Raw genomic sequence first — 15,545 nt, 5'->3', positions numbered from 1 at the left:
CACACACACACACACACACAAACATATATATATACACACTATATATATGTATATATGTGTGTGTGTGTGTGTGTGTGTGTGTGTGTGTGTGTGTGTATATATATATATATATATATATATACTTGTAAGGTTGATACTTAATAGTTAGATTTCTATAGACTAATTATGTCATAATTATTGTAAAAGTACATGCACAGTATTAGTCAAGATAAAAACAAAGCATACAAATGAGAAGTACAGAAAATGACATTTTGGGGACTGCTTACTGAAACACAAAAACATTCAAACACAGGCCCTTCTATGAGGACATAAAGGATATTGTGGTTTTTATTTGATTATTATTGCGTTATTATAATTATAATTATGTACACATTATAATTCTCAGCATACTAAATTGTCAAATAATATTTGTTCTACAACAAATGTTCTGAAATTGCAACACCCTTCAAACATTACATTTGCCCAGATACCACAGTAGCACTGCTTTGGGTTTCTTCCCAAGACTTCTGTCGAATTTTATTGAAGAACTTCTGGAGTATTCCACTGAATTCAGGGCTTGAAAAGTAATACACCACTGGGTTTAACACACTGTTAAAATATGTGAAACAGACAGAGGTGTAGAAGGCCAAATTAGCCTCCTGGAAATAGGAGCATTCGCTATACATGGTCTTCAGTATCCACACTGCAATGCGTGAAATGGTGCTTGGGAAAAAGCACATGATGAAGATGACGGCCACAGTCATCACCAAATAGACCGCTCTCCTGATCTTGCCCTGGGTATCCACGGTCTTGTTATTCAGCTGCAGCGTGATGCGGATGGTGCAGTACACGACGATCATGGTGGGGAAGAAGAACTGGACCACGTAGAAGACATTGTGCCAGGTGTTGAGCGGTGTGAAGCCCATGCATATGTTGAAGCTCTCACACTGTGTGCGGTTATTGTGGTAGTAGAAATGCTGTTCGGTGAGTAAGTACACGGTCATTGCCAAGATGAGCATCCAAAGGCCACAGGAGACCCACATGGCATAGCTCAGGCCCATGCGGTTGACCCGGTTGATAGGGTGTACGATCTTCAAATAGCGGTCCACGGTGATTGCGGTGAGAAAAAAGATGCCGGCAGCTCGATTAGCTGCCAGCATGAAAAGCAAAATGCGACAGGGCACATCGCCATAGATCCAGTCTTTGCCTCGTCGGTAGTAGTCAGCTCTGAAAGGCAGGCAGAACAGCACGACCGAGTCTGCAACCGCAAGGTGGGTGAGGTACAAGGAGTTGGGCTTCCAGTTCTGCTTCTGGAAGATGAACATCCACAGAGCCAGAAAGTTCCCCATGAGGCCTACGATGAATTCCGTGAATAAGACTGGTGGCAGCGCGACATCCAACATTGGCGCGCTGAAAGAGCAGCACACGGTTGTCGAGTTGTCCATGGCTGTAGCCGTGCCAGAATGTGTCCTGTTGATGATGGCGCTGCTGCTGATATGCCAGGCTCCAGAAGTGCAGCCACTTTTACTGTGTGTGCTTATGCAAACAATGTTATAATACATAAAAACACCCAGGATGACACCCAGGAGGGTTGACTGAGAAATCTTTAGGGATGTACTGCAAGGTTTCATTAATGTGGTTTAATTGATAGTCACTTGGGTTTTAAATAAAATTTATTGTAAAAAAAAAAAAATCATCCTGAGTGCTAAATGGTTCTAAAATGGAGTGCCAAATGGTTCTAAAAAGCAATACAAGTGAACAAGGTCCATGCTGATGTGATCTATGATGTTTAGACGTATTCCGTAGAGAAAAATCCAGTTAAATGTTTGCCACAATGTGGAAAACTACAGCCTTGCCCAAGCTAATTAAAGTAGCACAATAACCTAATTAATGAACAGTTCGAAATCCCACACATGTGTGCGCATTCTGGTGACCATGTAAACAGGGGTGTTTTTTAAAACCTTTTGTTCCCTGTGTGGTGGGAGAATTTGCTTCGGGTCTGGCTGGGGATCAGGTTTTAAATGATCAATCGCATGAGGTGTCCCTGGTTTCTTAAAACAAGAGTAATTTAAAATACAAAATTAAATGCAAATGTAGTAGCTCAGTTATAAAGTCATAATTTAAATACTTTATAAATACTTTACCTTCTCTATTAGTTCTGTTTAAGGTTATACAGATGAGCCATTTGGGTCATATCCAGGCAAATTATGATTACAAAAAGCAATGTAAAGCTGTTCACTTGATGGTATTAATTGATATTAAAGTGAAGTGATTGTCACACAGTGAAATGTGTCCTGTGCATTTATCCCATCACCCTGAGTGAACAGAGGGCAGCCATGACAGGCGCCCGGGGAGCAGTGTGTGGGGATGGTGCTTTGCTCAGTGGCACCTCAGTGGCACCTTGGGCGGATCGGGATTCGAACCGGCAACCTTCTGATTACAGGGCCACTTCCTTAACCGCTAGGCCACCACTGCCCCTACAGTATAGTTATCTACAGTACAGTTATCTACAGTATAATTTCATATAAAGCGTCAAGAGCCAAAGCTATTTTATCAGGCAGCTCAAACATCACAATATTCCCAAAGGACATGCTCTGAAATGTACAACTTTCTTCTCTCTATCACATACGTTCTGTCTCAAATCTCCCCTTCTTATCCAAAGTGCTTGAGAAAATAGCTGCCATCCTCAAAACCACCTAAAACTTAACAACATCTATGAAAGATTTCAGTCTGGTTTCTGGTTCACTCACAGCATAGAAACTGCATTTGTAAGAGTCGCAAATGACCTCCTCTCATGTGATGCTGGCTCCCACTGCCTCCTCATCCTCCTGGATCTATCTGCTGCATGTGACACTGTCGATCACAAAATTCTCCTAAACCAGCTCCACTTCAACACTGGACTAACTGACACTGCACTTTGTTTGTTTCAATCATACCTTACAAACCAGACAGAATACATTTCCACGGTTCCACCCATGGTGTTCCCCATGGGTCAGTCCTTGGCCCCATTTTCTTTATTCTCTCTATCTCTCAAGTCATGGATTTTCACTCCACTGCTACGCTGATGGCAGACAGCTTTAAGTCAATGCCACAGATGCAACCCCATCTTCATCATCACCATTATCTACGTCTCAACTCATCATCTGTCTGGAGGAGATAACGGTATGGATGGAGCACAATTTCCTCCAGCTCAACAGCTCGAAATCTGAAGCAAGCCAATCAAATCATCGCCCATAACCTGCATCACCTTTTCTGGTTCCAATATTTCTTTTTCATAAGCTGTAACCAATCTTGGTGTAAAAATGGACCATAACTTACCTTTGAATCTCAAATCAACTACCTCTGCAAGACCTCTTTCTATCACCTCTGGAACATCTCCAAACTACGCTCCATTCTCTCCCTATCAGATGCTGAAAAGCTAGTCCATGCCTTTATCTTCTCCAGGCTGGACTACTGTAATGCACTGATCTTTGGGATCCCTAGCAAGAGCTTTCAGATGCTCCAATACATGAAAAACTGCAGCTAGGATCCTGATGAGAGAGCACATCACTCCCATCCTCCACTCACTTCACTGGCTTCCAAACTCCGTCAGCATTGAATATAAGGTTTCCCTTCCATGGACCTGAATTGCTCAACCCACAACCAAGCCTGTGGAATTCCCTCCCTGACATCCTGAGAGCTCCACAACCCACTGACTGTTTTAAAAACATCTTAAGACAAGGGTTCTTTAAAACCTTTGCCCTGCCCCTACAGACATTTAATTAATCTCTCTATTTTAATGTTTTTAAAACCTGTAGCCTTTTGAGATCTTGTGATGAAAAGGGCACTATAAATTAAATGTATTATAATTCATGGTTCCATTCCTCCAAGTTCCATACCGCTTCCCTGTAAACTGACTCACTGTCGTTGGAGATTAGACCGATCATTGAGCACCCTGGGATTTGGATTGTGTAAATTCTTTTTATTCTAACCAAAATTAAAGGTAATTTAAAACATCTGCATAAAAACATTGGTTTATGGACAGTCCTGGCTTAATCCAACTCAAGGCTTAGATATGTGCCATTGGCTTGAATTAGTCTTATGTGAAGCTTGTACGTAAGTCAGTGATTTCTTTCTCTTTTTCATTTAATAACTTAGACATCATGTCTAGTAGGATGTGCAAAAGTTGCTACATAAGGGCAAACTTGAATAAGTTTGGGAGCTGGAGTAGCAGACCGTTCTTATATAAACGTGCTTAGCCATTTAACAATCATGCACCCTTTATGGAGAAAAGAATCAAAGTTAAAAAGCAGGTAATTTATTGTCTTCTTAAGAATGAGAGCCACATGATGTGTGATCAAAAAAAGAAAATATATTAAAAGGATGAGGGTATATTGCGCCATTGGTTTTTCTGAACACAATTCCGACTTGGGTTTGGTAGAGTATCTACACACACACACACACACACACACACACACACACACACACCAGTGCACAAAATCTGACAGAGGAAATCAGTGTCACGGTGATAATGTAATTATTTGCATGTTAGTAATGTCATTACATGACATATTAATGATATCTAGAATATGTGTCCCCTTTGTTGCAGTTAAACCTGGAAAAAAACTATTTAAATATATCCATATGGGAATGGGATGGTGGGACGATTAATGCCAAAATATAAGACAACTCCATTTTAAATGTTCATTGTTAAAATACAAAATAGATTTTTCAACACAATTATGTGACAAGTTTGTGATTGAAGGGTGTTACTGAAAAGATAAAAAGAACTGTACAGTGAACAAGGCAATGACACAATTTTATTGGCCTACACCTTTTTTCTGGTTTTGGTGAAATATTGGAGTTCACATCATACTAGACCTTTGGCAACCAATAGAGAAAGCAGCTATCAAGAACTGAAAGTATCTGAATGAAGTGGCCAAGTCCACAGATTACTACACAGTAAATAAAATAGATATAAAATGACTTTAATGTGTAGATTTGGCCAACTTGTGTCACATCGCATCCATATCAGTAAAAGTGCACATAAGGTCTTCACTTTTTGACTTCTCCAAGGTCATCAATGCTGTTATCATCCACCTGTGTAGATAAATGATAATAAACAAAATCTGAAAATGCACAGGGTCACCAGAGTATAGTCTAAACAGTAAATTTAAATTTCTGTACAGACCACCCCCAATAAAACAACCAAGAATAATCTAAATAAAAAAATGAATTTGAATAATGAATAATTTGCAGGAAATTAACTAAACCCCAAAAAGTGCATAGAGAGAGTTCAAAATGTTGCTCACCTCAGGCCACTTCTCTTGAATTACGTCAATAATGTCATCTGTGAAGTCTCCCTGAATGATGATTTCGTCCTCGGCTGTTACTGAGGCACCACAGGAAAATTTCTGAGCGAAGAATCTCTGGGCTTCTTTAAGGTCTATGTCTGTTGAGGGGCAAATTAAAGCAAAATCTTAATATTATCAAAATTTCTAAAAATTTTAAATTATATTGCAAATATGCATATTTTTTCACATATGTTGAACTAGTGCAGAAAAATGTTGCCTTACCAAATGTAGCTAAGCCACACACCCTTGTGACATATTTCTTTTTAGCCCGTGGAATTTTTGCTATTGTGACTTTTTGCTGAACGGTCTTCTTCTTTTGCTTGATTTGACCTCGGCCACCTAAGATATGACATTCATGTTATTTAATATTACTAAACAAAGTGTTTCAATCTTATGCATATAATGAGACTACAAGGAAACAGAAAAAGATGACAAATATATATGGGTTCCTATGAAACAGCTTAACTTACCACATTTATCCCTGATGATAGGAGAAATACTCCACTGAACCAGACAGTTCTAGAGCTCTGTCTTCAATTACTTTATGGTCATAAACTAGTCATTCATAACTTCCAATACCAGGTCCTCTCAATCATTGCTATATAAGGGCACATATGAATAAGTGCACAAGACTGGGAAATTCGGGAGCTGGAGTACGCAGAGCCGTTCTTAGATACAACATGCTTAGCCATTTAACCAATCCTGCACCCTTTATGGAGAAAAGAATCAAAGTTTAAAACGTCTGTTATTTATTGTCTTCTTAAGAAATCATAGCCACATATTTGGTGAGGCACCATAGGTGGTTGGATATTATCTAATATATATATATACTATATATATATATATATATATATATATATAAGCTAGAGAGACATAGGGAAGAGAGACGAGAGACGGAGAGAAACGAGAGCAGAGGAGGAGAGAGCGAGGAAGAGATGAGAGGATCGAGAGAGAGCGAGAGATGAGAGAGAGAGGGGGTAGAAGGAGAGAGAGGGGATAGATGGAGAGGTGGAGAGAGAGAGAGGGGATAGAAGGAGAGGTGGAGAGAGAGAGAGAGAGAGAGAGAGAGAGAGAGAGGATGAGGGGATATAGTGCCATTGGTTTAAATATATCCATATGGGAATGGGATGGTGGGACGATTAATGCCAAAATATAAGATTCTCAGGCTAACAAAGCTAACCAAGCTAACAATACGAAGAAAAAAAATCTAACTGCATCAATAAAGCATTGTTTATTAATCAAATATATTGAACTAAAACTTGTTATTTTTTCCAAAATAGGTACCTCGCTTCTGCTTTTTCTTCTCTTCTTCCTCAGCAGCAGGGGGCGCCTGCCCAGTTGCAGATTCCTGTTTTGGAGTATTCCCTGCAGAGCCAATAAACACAAACCCAGAAAAAAAGGTTATTTCACAGTATGCACAAACCTACTATTCTTTCACAAACTGCTGTTACTTTTATAACAAATGTACACAAACAAAATCACAACATACCATCCAAATCTGGAGGGCCTTACAAACCATACATAATAAAAAAAAAAACGAACATAGAAATAGTACACCAATATTAAATGAGGTCTTACCAACAGTCATGCTCGCATAGACATCTGGAAGGTTTTTCTCCAGCCACTGTCTGCATTTAGCCGGCTCTGGCATGTACTCACAGTACTATTGCAGAATGGAACAACTGATAAAGGGTATGCACCTTTTGATGACCTACAAAAGAGCCTTTTTTTTTTTTTTTTTTGCAATAGCTTGATAATTTGCTATACTCACCTCCGTTGGCAAGGAGCATGCTGTAAGACAAAAAAAAAAAAAAAAACAAGAAACAGTAAGGAAGCCATTTCAGAGTTTAAATGTATCAATTACATTCCTTAATAATGCTAGTCCCTAAACAAACAAACTGCTCAAAAATATAAAGGGAACACTTAAAGAAAAAAAAACACACACACACACACACACACACACACACACACACACACACACACACACACATGTAACTCCAAGTCAATCACACTTCTGTGAAATCAAACTGTCCACTTAGGAAGCAACACTGGTTGACAATCAACTTCACATACTGTTATGCAAATGGAATAGACAACAGGTGGAAATTATAGGCGATTAGCAAGACCTCCCCAATAAAGGCGTGGTTATATGGTGACTACAGACCATTTCTCAGTTCCTATGCTTTCTGGCTGATGTTTGATCACTTTTGAATGTTGGTGGTGCTTTCAGTCGAGTGGTAGCATGAAACTGAGTCTACAACCCACACAAGTGCCTCAGGTAATGCAGCTCATCCAGGATGGCACATCAATGCGAGCTGTGGTAAGAAGGTTTGCTGTGTCTGTCAGCATAGTGTTCAGAGCATGGAGGCACTACCAGGAGACAGGCCAGTACATCAGGAGACATGGAGGAGGCCGTAGGAGGTCAAAAACCCAGCAGCAGAACCGCTACCTCCACCTTTGTACAAGGAGGAACATGAGGAGTCAGAGGCCTGCAACATGATTTCCAGCAGGCCACAAATGTGCATATGTCTGCTCAAACGGTCAGAAATAGACTCCATGAGGGTGGTATGTGGGCCCGACATCTACAGGTGGGGGTTGTGCTCACAGCCCAACACTATGCAGCATATTTCACATTTGCCAGAGACCTCATGTCGCTAGAGTGTCAGCAGTTCCTGCAAGACGAAGGCATTGATGCTTTGGACTGGCCCGCCCATTCCCCAGACCTGAATCAAATTGAGCACATCTGGGACACCATGTCTTGCTCCATCCACCTAAAGCGGATGCTTTATTCCAGGTCTGGCAGGAGATCACTCAGTAGACCTCATCAGGAGCATGACCAGGCATTGTAGGGACGTCAGACAGGCACACAGAGGCCACACGTCAAACATTAAATCAAAACATTACATCAAAGTTGGATAAGCCTGTAAGGTGTTTTTCCACTTTAATTTTTAATGTGACTAAATCCAGACCTCCATGGGTTGATAAATTTGATTTCCATTGATAATGTGTGATTTTGTTGTTGTCTGCACATTCTAAAGAAAATGTTGAATTTAATAAGAATTTAAATTTCATTCATTCAGATCTAGAATGTCTCATTTTTAAGTGTTTCCTCTATTTGAGCAGTGTTTATATATACAGTAATAAATACATAGGTAATTTGCATTTATTAATTAGGCTCCAGAGTGTTCTATTAATTAGGCTGTATTAAAAATTAAGTCTATAGCATGAAATTTCATTCTTACCTCCACAATAAAGCACCTTCAGTGGATAAGTTGCATTCGGGTCGGCTGAGCCAGAATCCCCTTTACCGTTTGGCGACTCTGGATTTTCTGTGGTAGCCATGGTTTGTCTCCTAAACAAAAAAAAATCAAATTTTCTAAATTTATTGTGGGGTCACAAAAGGGCAACTCAACCGCACACATTACTCAGAAATTTGTGAATAATAACTAAAAAAATATTCAATGTATGAATAAGTGCATAAAATATTTAGAAATCCCGCAACAACCTTCCGAGTTGAAAGACGGACAGAATGACAGAACACATTAATCTATCAGGAGGTCTGATCTCAAGAGTCTGCAGATCCTTGCCCTTGAACGTGCGACAACGCAACGACCGTGACATCTGGACCGGTGGCGACACGACAACCACACGGAGCCGGAGCCCGAGGTGCGGCGCCGAACCGCGCCGCGACAAACACGCTGTTTATTTCCCCGGAAGTCGGGCAAGACCGCTGATAACTCTGCTGCACCCCAAAAAGGCTTTGTTGCAACTGTTGCGATGAAACCCAATAAAAAAAAGAGAAAAAGAAAAGACTTCGCTCTTACTATTGCCGAGCGAAGTGCTTTACACGCGTCCTCGGAAACGTAAGAGTTTGTGTGTTTGTATCTGCCTGGAACACGTAAGGTCTCTTCTTGATACTTTTCCACCCATTCATTAGCAGGCAGGCTAGCATGAGACAACTGGCAGGCGCATGTCTGAGGTCTGGAGGAGAAACAAGACGACCGTGTACATACCCCGTGATCACGAAAAGCAATATTATTCGCCCTCCAGCAACGTCTTACGCATTATTGGGTAAAAACTTCGACAGATATTTTCACCAAAATACAAGCACTTCACAGGCTGAGCACACCTCCACAGTCTGATTTAGCTCTGGGTCCTCACGGCGGCCCTGAACGCGAGTCTGGCACGGCAATAATGGGTGTCCATCCATTGCCTGAATTGATATCTCACACAATTGATTGTTGTAATCAATTTAGTTCCTTTCCAAGAAATAACAGCGTTGAATTGCCATTAAACAAAACCTGTCACTATTATATCTCACATATGGTTGATTATGGTTTTTGATTAGATTTATTTTTTTATCACAGGCTTTTGACGGAACACCACGCGTCTCCCCACCTTGCTGTCAACTCGTCAACAACTGATTTGAATTTACGTATGAACTCTTCATGTCCAACTGACTGCCTGTGTGCTGCGCTGGTTCTTTTTTCTTCTTTTATTTAAAGGCGCCACATATGAACACATGTTTTGATTGGAACGTTTTAACAGCCATCGGTTTGCCGAGTGTTTTTAAAGAAACTGTGTAACGTCACCTCGTCCCTTTGGTCTCTGCCGAGTGGAGCGATTCAACAGGTCCAGACGTTCCGCTCCATTCCGATGGATGGAGACGGAGGAGATGATCGCAGCAGCCGACTAGACTCGACTTCCAACTTTTCCCAGCTGACAAATGGTAAGAGTGTTGCATCTATTTAATATAATTAATGCATTATTATCATCATCATCCCCAAACGAGTTATTGTGAACAGTTGTGTTTGTTATTTTCAGTCATAGAACCAAGCCCCTGGCACAGCACTCCCCTGAAAAAGGTAAAGATTGAAAATGAAAATACAGTAAAAAAATGTTTTTTTGCTCACAACACACTCCTCACTTTCAGAGTGTTGCCCTGGTGCCTGTCAGAGGGAGAGAAGGCGCTGCAGACCAAACAGATGAGCGTCTCTACCACCCTCAGCTCTCTGCGACTCTTCCAACCCTTCAGGAGAGCGAGGTGGGGCAGGTCACGTCCGCCACCGCTTCCCTTCTTACGACTAGAATCTATTAACCCGCCTGAATCGATACAACGAGGAGTAACGATGCCTTAATAACGCTGCTCTGGGGTGTGGTAATGAGCATCTGAATGGGAGTAATTAAATACATTACAGTATAAAATTGATTACTATGTCTGTCTCTATGTAAAATGTACTTACTTTATGTAAGTACTTTTATGTGCCTCAGTGTTTAATTGAAAGTAATATTAAAAAAAGCAATATGTGACAACACATTCTTGGGGCGTTTATATTATGTTTTTCCTCTTTTTCTAGTTGGATATATTAGAGACCTCAGCCATACAGAAGCAGAGGAGGGAGATGCAGGCACTCATTGCACAAGTGAAAGAAGCTGAACAGGAGCTTACCACCACATTGGCGGCCCAACAAAAGCGGCAGAAGTCCTGGGAGCAGGACCACCAGAGAGTTCTAGCCTTGGAGCAGAAGTGTGCGCGTCTCAAGGGTATGAGAAACCCCATATGTTTCCAAAATGCATTTTCGCTCACAATGTCAGTGAAATCGGTAGACATGGAAATGCCTTGTTGTTCTGCAGATGAGCTTAGTGAAAGGAACGAGATTATTAAAGAAGTAACCAAGCGCATGAAAGAACTGGACTTACAGGAGAGGGATGGTCGCAGAGCGCTGAGAATCTCACAGAACAAGCTGCATGAACTCAAACTGAAGCAGCAGCTCGCTGCCAGACAGCAGCAGGACCTGGAGGTACAGATTCACAGCACATTTTTACTTTACTTTACTTTACTTAGCAGACGCTTTTATCCAAAGTGACTTACAAGAGGAAGACACCAGCAATTCTCATTCGGTTTCTATAGATTTTAAGTTTACAAAACTAAGAGCCCTGATAAGGCCTAATTTGTTTGAAAAAGAACATGCTCGGAAAGTGCTAGACGAAAAAAAACATTTTGTTCAGTGTGTGTGCGTGTGTAAGTGTTAGACTTGTCTGAAATACTTTTTGAACAAATGGGTTTTCAACTGCTTCTTAAAGGTGGTATTTTTCCTTTTACACTTGCCTAGATGACTGTAAAAATACAAAGTTTTACTAAATACTAATACGGTGGCCTAGCGTTGAGGAAGCGGCCCCGTAATCAGAAGGTTGCCGGTTCGAATCCCGATCCACCAAGGTGCCACTGAGCAAAGCACCGTCCCCACACACTGCTCCCTGGGCGCCTGTCATGGCTGCCCACCTCTCACCAAGGGTGATTGTTAAAAGCAGAGGACACATTTTGTTGTGTCACCGTGTGCTGTGCTGCAGTGTTTCACAATGACACTTAATTAAGTAAATTTAACGTATACGTGGATATTGTATATCTCTGGGCAACAGTGGGTGGGACACCGGAAGTGGCTAAGGAAATTGAGTGAGCGTTGTTGCATGTTAAAAAAGAAACTATGTTAAATATTTGTTTACTTTAAAAGTATACATATTTATTTCAAGTGCAACATAACTGAATGAATGTAACTGCTTATTAAAATATGTGTATTTAATAATATGTTGTAATGTCAAAGCAATGTGGTGTTCATGCATATTCGAAATAAGTCTAAATATATTGCTCTGCTTTATTATTGATTCTGGAAAAAAAACATTAGGCTCAATTGCATATGAATTATGTGAATTATTATTTTGGAACACACTTAAGGTGGGTACCCGGAGCCTGAACTCCACCATCATGGCACTTTCTTCCCAAATTGGCCAACTGCAAGTGCGGGAGGAAGAGCTTAGCTCCATGCTCAAGTTAAAGGTAACGGTGTCATGAAAGAACTTTTTACTATACTTACTCATCCACCAAATTCTAAATCTGACTTCCATTTTTTAGGATAATGATGTGATTGAGGCCACCAATCACATTTTGGATCTTTCTGGACGTATCGGTGAACTGGAATCGTCTATACTGGAGTCGCAAACACAACAGAACAAATTACTGAAGGAGTTAAAAGAATACAAACATGACTCCAAACAGACCAGACGTGAGATTGCAGGGCTCAAAGGTGCAAACCTAACACAATAATTTCAATCCTTAAAAATGATTTACTTAGTTAATCAGTTTAGTAGATTTTACCATGTTTCTTCTTGCAGTTGCTACTTTCTGGCATCTATGTTTTAAAACCAGGTGTTTTTAATGCCACCTTCCTGTTTTTTTATTAAAATTTATTTATAATTTTGTATGAGAAACAGAATGAAGCTGCCTTTTTTAAGAGATCAGGTTGATTAAAAGAAGTGGGTTTTGGACAGCTTCTATGGGTTCATTCAATGTTAGTCAAACTCATATGATGCGTCATTAGGCTGTAATGTTACAGCAAGGGTTTGCATAATCTCATATCTGCCCTGCAGAGGAGCTTCAGGAGAAGACAACTGAGAACAGCATTCAGAGAGAAGAGCTCATCCGGTTGAAACAAGAGAACCAGCTGCTGAGAAGAGAGTTGGTCCTCACAGGTAACACTAGGTGGAGACTTAAAGCCTTTCCTCTGTAACTGGTTTGAAATGACTTAAGAGTTTGTTTGTTTTTTTCCTCTGAGGTGAGGGTGAAAACTGGAAGGATGAGCTTCTCAGCCTGGCTCGATCAAAGCAGCAGCGCTTGGAGGCGGAGCTCCACTCTATGCAGAAGGTATTTATTTTGCTGGGAACCCCTCAATGTTCCTAGGATATGTTGATGATCAGAGATACCAATTCAATATATTTATTCCTGCTGTGAGATTTAAGAAGAGTGTTCTTAACAAGTTCAAGGTGTGAGACCATGTTATGCAATGCAGCATAGCACTTCAGGTTTATCTGCATATTTCTACAGTGACATTTCGTAATTGGTTTATTTCAGTAGTCTGGTTTACCTCTTGATGATTCCTTGTGAGGACTCATGTGAAGGGTAATTGGAAAACCTCTGTTTCAGGTTTGCGAAATTCGGGAAAATGACTTGACCTTGCTGAGGATGAAATTGGACAATCATCAAGAGACTCCAAGACAGTCTGAATGTCAAAGGTCACACTGCAGGTATGTCACACTGCAGGTGTTACCAGCTGCTTTCTGCATTCAGTCTGCTCCACATTCAGCTATGCTTAGTATTTTTAGTGTGTTTTTTGGGTAAATGACTGTAATTTTCAAATGAAGAGTTAATACTTATGGCAAGTGCTTGTACTTGTAGAAGAACTGATACAGCCTGGGATGAAGAAAGAGAGAAAGTGATAAATGTCACAGAAAATATGGAACAAAATCGAGTTCTAGATAGAGACAGACCGACCATTGAAGACAGTGGAGTCGGTGCCTCAGATAAGATTGGTAGCTCAGTGGCCATCCCAGTTGTCGAGACAGAGCTGCAGACCTGTAGGTCAGACCCAAATCCTACTGAGACCCAAATCCTACCATCGAAAGAGGCAGCACACAGCATCCTGATAGCTGAGGACCCTTTGGCTGAGAGTCCATCAAGAGAAAACCCTGCAGATGTAACCAGCGTCTCCATTAGTGGAAATGTTGGGTTGGCCATGGTGGTGGATCCTGACCCAGAGACAAATTACACCATGCTGGTGGTGGATCTCAGCAAGCCTTAATAAGGGCATCCTGTGACCACTAGATTGGATCCAATAATTTGTTTCAGCATATGTTCAAAATAAAGATTTTATTAATTGCAGAGATGATGTCCTTTTATTCCAAGTCAAGTCTCAAGTCTTGGTATTCAAGTTGAAGTAGTGTGTGTGTGTGGGGGGGGGGGGTCAAGTTGAAGTAGTGTGTGTGTGTGGGGGGGGGGGTCAAGCAGAATAAAACACAACAAAGTACGTAATATACAATTGAATGATTACATTAATAAAAACAAATGTAATAAATTTTAGATTATACACTATAATTTTTACTCAATGTACACTAACAAAAACCCTAGAGTGGTTCCAATGCTATACACACTCTACACACTTTTTTTATTCCTTGTTAGCCAGGAGCATCTGCATCTGGACTCCCGCTTCCCCTCACAGGGCATTTCAAAAAGCCCAGGTCTTTCCAAAAGTGGGTGTGTCTCAAGAACTAACCTTAATGGAGATGATTTGGTGAGTTATCTTTTTTTTTTCTGGATCCTGTAATCATTATGGGTACAAACACATTATAACACCTTGCACACCTCCTTTGCAGTCTCTGTGGGCAGATTCTTGCCAGACAGTATTTTTTTTGGGGAATTCAAGACCCACCAATAGAACCTCCCAAAGTCCCACCCACAGTCATAGTTCTCAGTTTAGTCTCAGTTGTAGCCCCATCTACAACAATGGACAAAATCACGGCTCACCCAGTCACACCCAGGCCTCCATCTCAAGCCAGGGAAGTGGTCAGCCAAGGCAGGTGAGCTTGTAAAGGGAAAAAAGCTTTTTTATTTCTGTCATCTGCCACTGAATATGATGGTGATGTTTTGTGTCTCTGTGTCTGTGTTTTTTTTAAGAATAATCCATCACTATACGAGAGAAAAAAGGAATCTCTGTGAACCAGCAGTGGCAATGAGAGAAGGGACGAGACAAAAGATTAAATGCCAGCCATCTTCTCATCCATCATTATCACAACTTTAACCATATACCTCACTGAAGATTACCCAAAGATCTCTGGACTTGGCCTTTATCCATTTTGATCCAGCCTGCACAACCTGTTCCCACCATGTAGAAATAAATCTTTAGCATGACAAGAAGAGTGAGACTCATACATAAAGTATTGTAGTTTGTATTGTATTGTAAGACAGTATTAACAAGTCCCAATGTAAGATTGCAGGTCGGTCCCAAATCCCATGTTATTTAAATGAAGTATATTGTTGTATAGTTTTGTCATATGTGTGGCTATTTATAAGCTTATGTGGTCACACTAAACCAGTATCTCAGGACTTGAATGCTGCTTTTGTTTTTGCCATTCAGGTTTCAGTGTGAACAAACCTGTCTGATTGGTAAAGAGGGTAATCTCTTACTGTTGGACAGATACGGTGCTTTCTGATTGTACTTGTCTTACTTTTTTTAAATAAACATATATGAACACTATTGAGTGTTTGTACAGTTGCTGGAGCTCAAATCCATAAATAAGACATTTGTGACATGGATTTTACTTTCAAATCATCGATGAAGTCTATTATACATACGGATGTCCACAAAAACACCACACATGCGATGCTCTCTGCTTTCTTTGAGC

At 40.6% G+C, this 15,545-nt stretch overlaps 3 protein-coding genes across 5 annotated transcripts; 1 reads left to right on the top strand and 2 right to left on the bottom strand.

Annotated features, from left to right (window-relative positions):
• Positions 1-354: 354 nt before the first annotated feature.
• Positions 355-1,501, bottom strand: LOC114786930 (hydroxycarboxylic acid receptor 3-like). The gene has a single exon (XM_028974529.1). The coding sequence runs from the start codon at positions 1,422-1,424 to the stop codon at positions 453-455; it is 972 nt and encodes a 323-aa protein (XP_028830362.1). The 5' UTR covers positions 1,425-1,501; the 3' UTR covers positions 355-452.
• A 3,255-nt stretch (positions 1,502-4,756) lies between these two features.
• denr (density-regulated protein) lies at positions 4,757-9,480 on the bottom strand. 2 transcript variants are annotated; one of them, XM_028973066.1, is made up of 8 exons: positions 9,326-9,480; positions 8,555-8,664; positions 7,084-7,103; positions 6,891-6,975; positions 6,597-6,686; positions 5,535-5,651; positions 5,271-5,410; positions 4,757-5,058 (listed from the first exon to the last, which is right to left on the bottom strand). In XM_028973066.1, the coding sequence occupies exons 2-8, from the start codon at positions 8,652-8,654 to the stop codon at positions 5,014-5,016; spliced, it is 597 nt and encodes a 198-aa protein (XP_028828899.1). In that variant the 5' UTR covers positions 8,655-8,664; positions 9,326-9,480; the 3' UTR covers positions 4,757-5,013. The 2 variants fall into 2 exon arrangements, with proteins under 2 accessions (XP_028828899.1, XP_028828900.1); XM_028973067.1 differs by having other exon boundaries at positions 6,597-6,677.
• Positions 9,481-9,742: 262 nt separating this feature from the next.
• Positions 9,743-15,339, top strand: ccdc62 (coiled-coil domain containing 62). 2 transcript variants are annotated; one of them, XM_028974112.1, is made up of 13 exons: positions 9,743-10,041; positions 10,137-10,177; positions 10,246-10,356; positions 10,670-10,856; positions 10,947-11,113; positions 12,046-12,147; positions 12,223-12,394; positions 12,738-12,839; positions 12,923-13,011; positions 13,291-13,391; positions 14,323-14,434; positions 14,517-14,720; positions 14,818-15,339. In XM_028974112.1, exons 1-13 carry the CDS (start codon positions 9,969-9,971, stop codon positions 14,857-14,859), a joined length of 1,503 nt encoding a protein of 500 aa, XP_028829945.1. In that variant the 5' UTR covers positions 9,743-9,968; the 3' UTR covers positions 14,860-15,339. The 2 variants fall into 2 exon arrangements, with proteins under 2 accessions (XP_028829945.1, XP_028829944.1); XM_028974111.1 differs by lacking the exons at positions 14,323-14,434; positions 14,517-14,720; positions 14,818-15,339 and adding an exon at positions 13,543-14,025.
• The last annotated feature ends 206 nt before the right edge of the window (positions 15,340-15,545 follow it).

Source organism: Denticeps clupeoides, chromosome 3, assembly GCF_900700375.1.
Source record: "Denticeps clupeoides chromosome 3, fDenClu1.1, whole genome shotgun sequence".
Taxonomy (NCBI): Eukaryota; Metazoa; Chordata; class Actinopteri; order Clupeiformes; family Denticipitidae; genus Denticeps; species Denticeps clupeoides.
Note: the sequence above shows the minus strand (reverse complement) of the source record. Positions and strands in the feature narration are given on the sequence as shown.

Coding starts and splice junctions, on each gene's coding strand:
- LOC114786930 (XM_028974529.1), bottom strand. CDS start 1,424: ATGGACAACTCGACAACCGTGTGCTGCTCTTTCAGCGCGCCAATGTTG.
- denr (XM_028973066.1), bottom strand. CDS start 8,654: ATGGCTACCACAGAAAATCCAGAGTCGCCAAACGGTAAAGGGGATTCT. Junction 7,104..8,554: donor GAAGGTGCTTTATTGTGGAG/GTAAGAATGAAA, acceptor TTTGTCTTACAG/CATGCTCCTTGCCAACGGAG. Junction 5,411..5,534: donor GTGTGGCTTAGCTACATTTG/GTAAGGCAACAT, acceptor GCCCCTCAACAG/ACATAGACCTTAAAGAAGCC.
- ccdc62 (XM_028974111.1), top strand. CDS start 9,969: ATGGATGGAGACGGAGGAGATGATCGCAGCAGCCGACTAGACTCGACT. Junction 10,042..10,136: donor CTTTTCCCAGCTGACAAATG/GTAAGAGTGTTG, acceptor TGTTATTTTCAG/TCATAGAACCAAGCCCCTGG. Junction 12,840..12,922: donor AAGAGAGTTGGTCCTCACAG/GTAACACTAGGT, acceptor TTTTCCTCTGAG/GTGAGGGTGAAAACTGGAAG.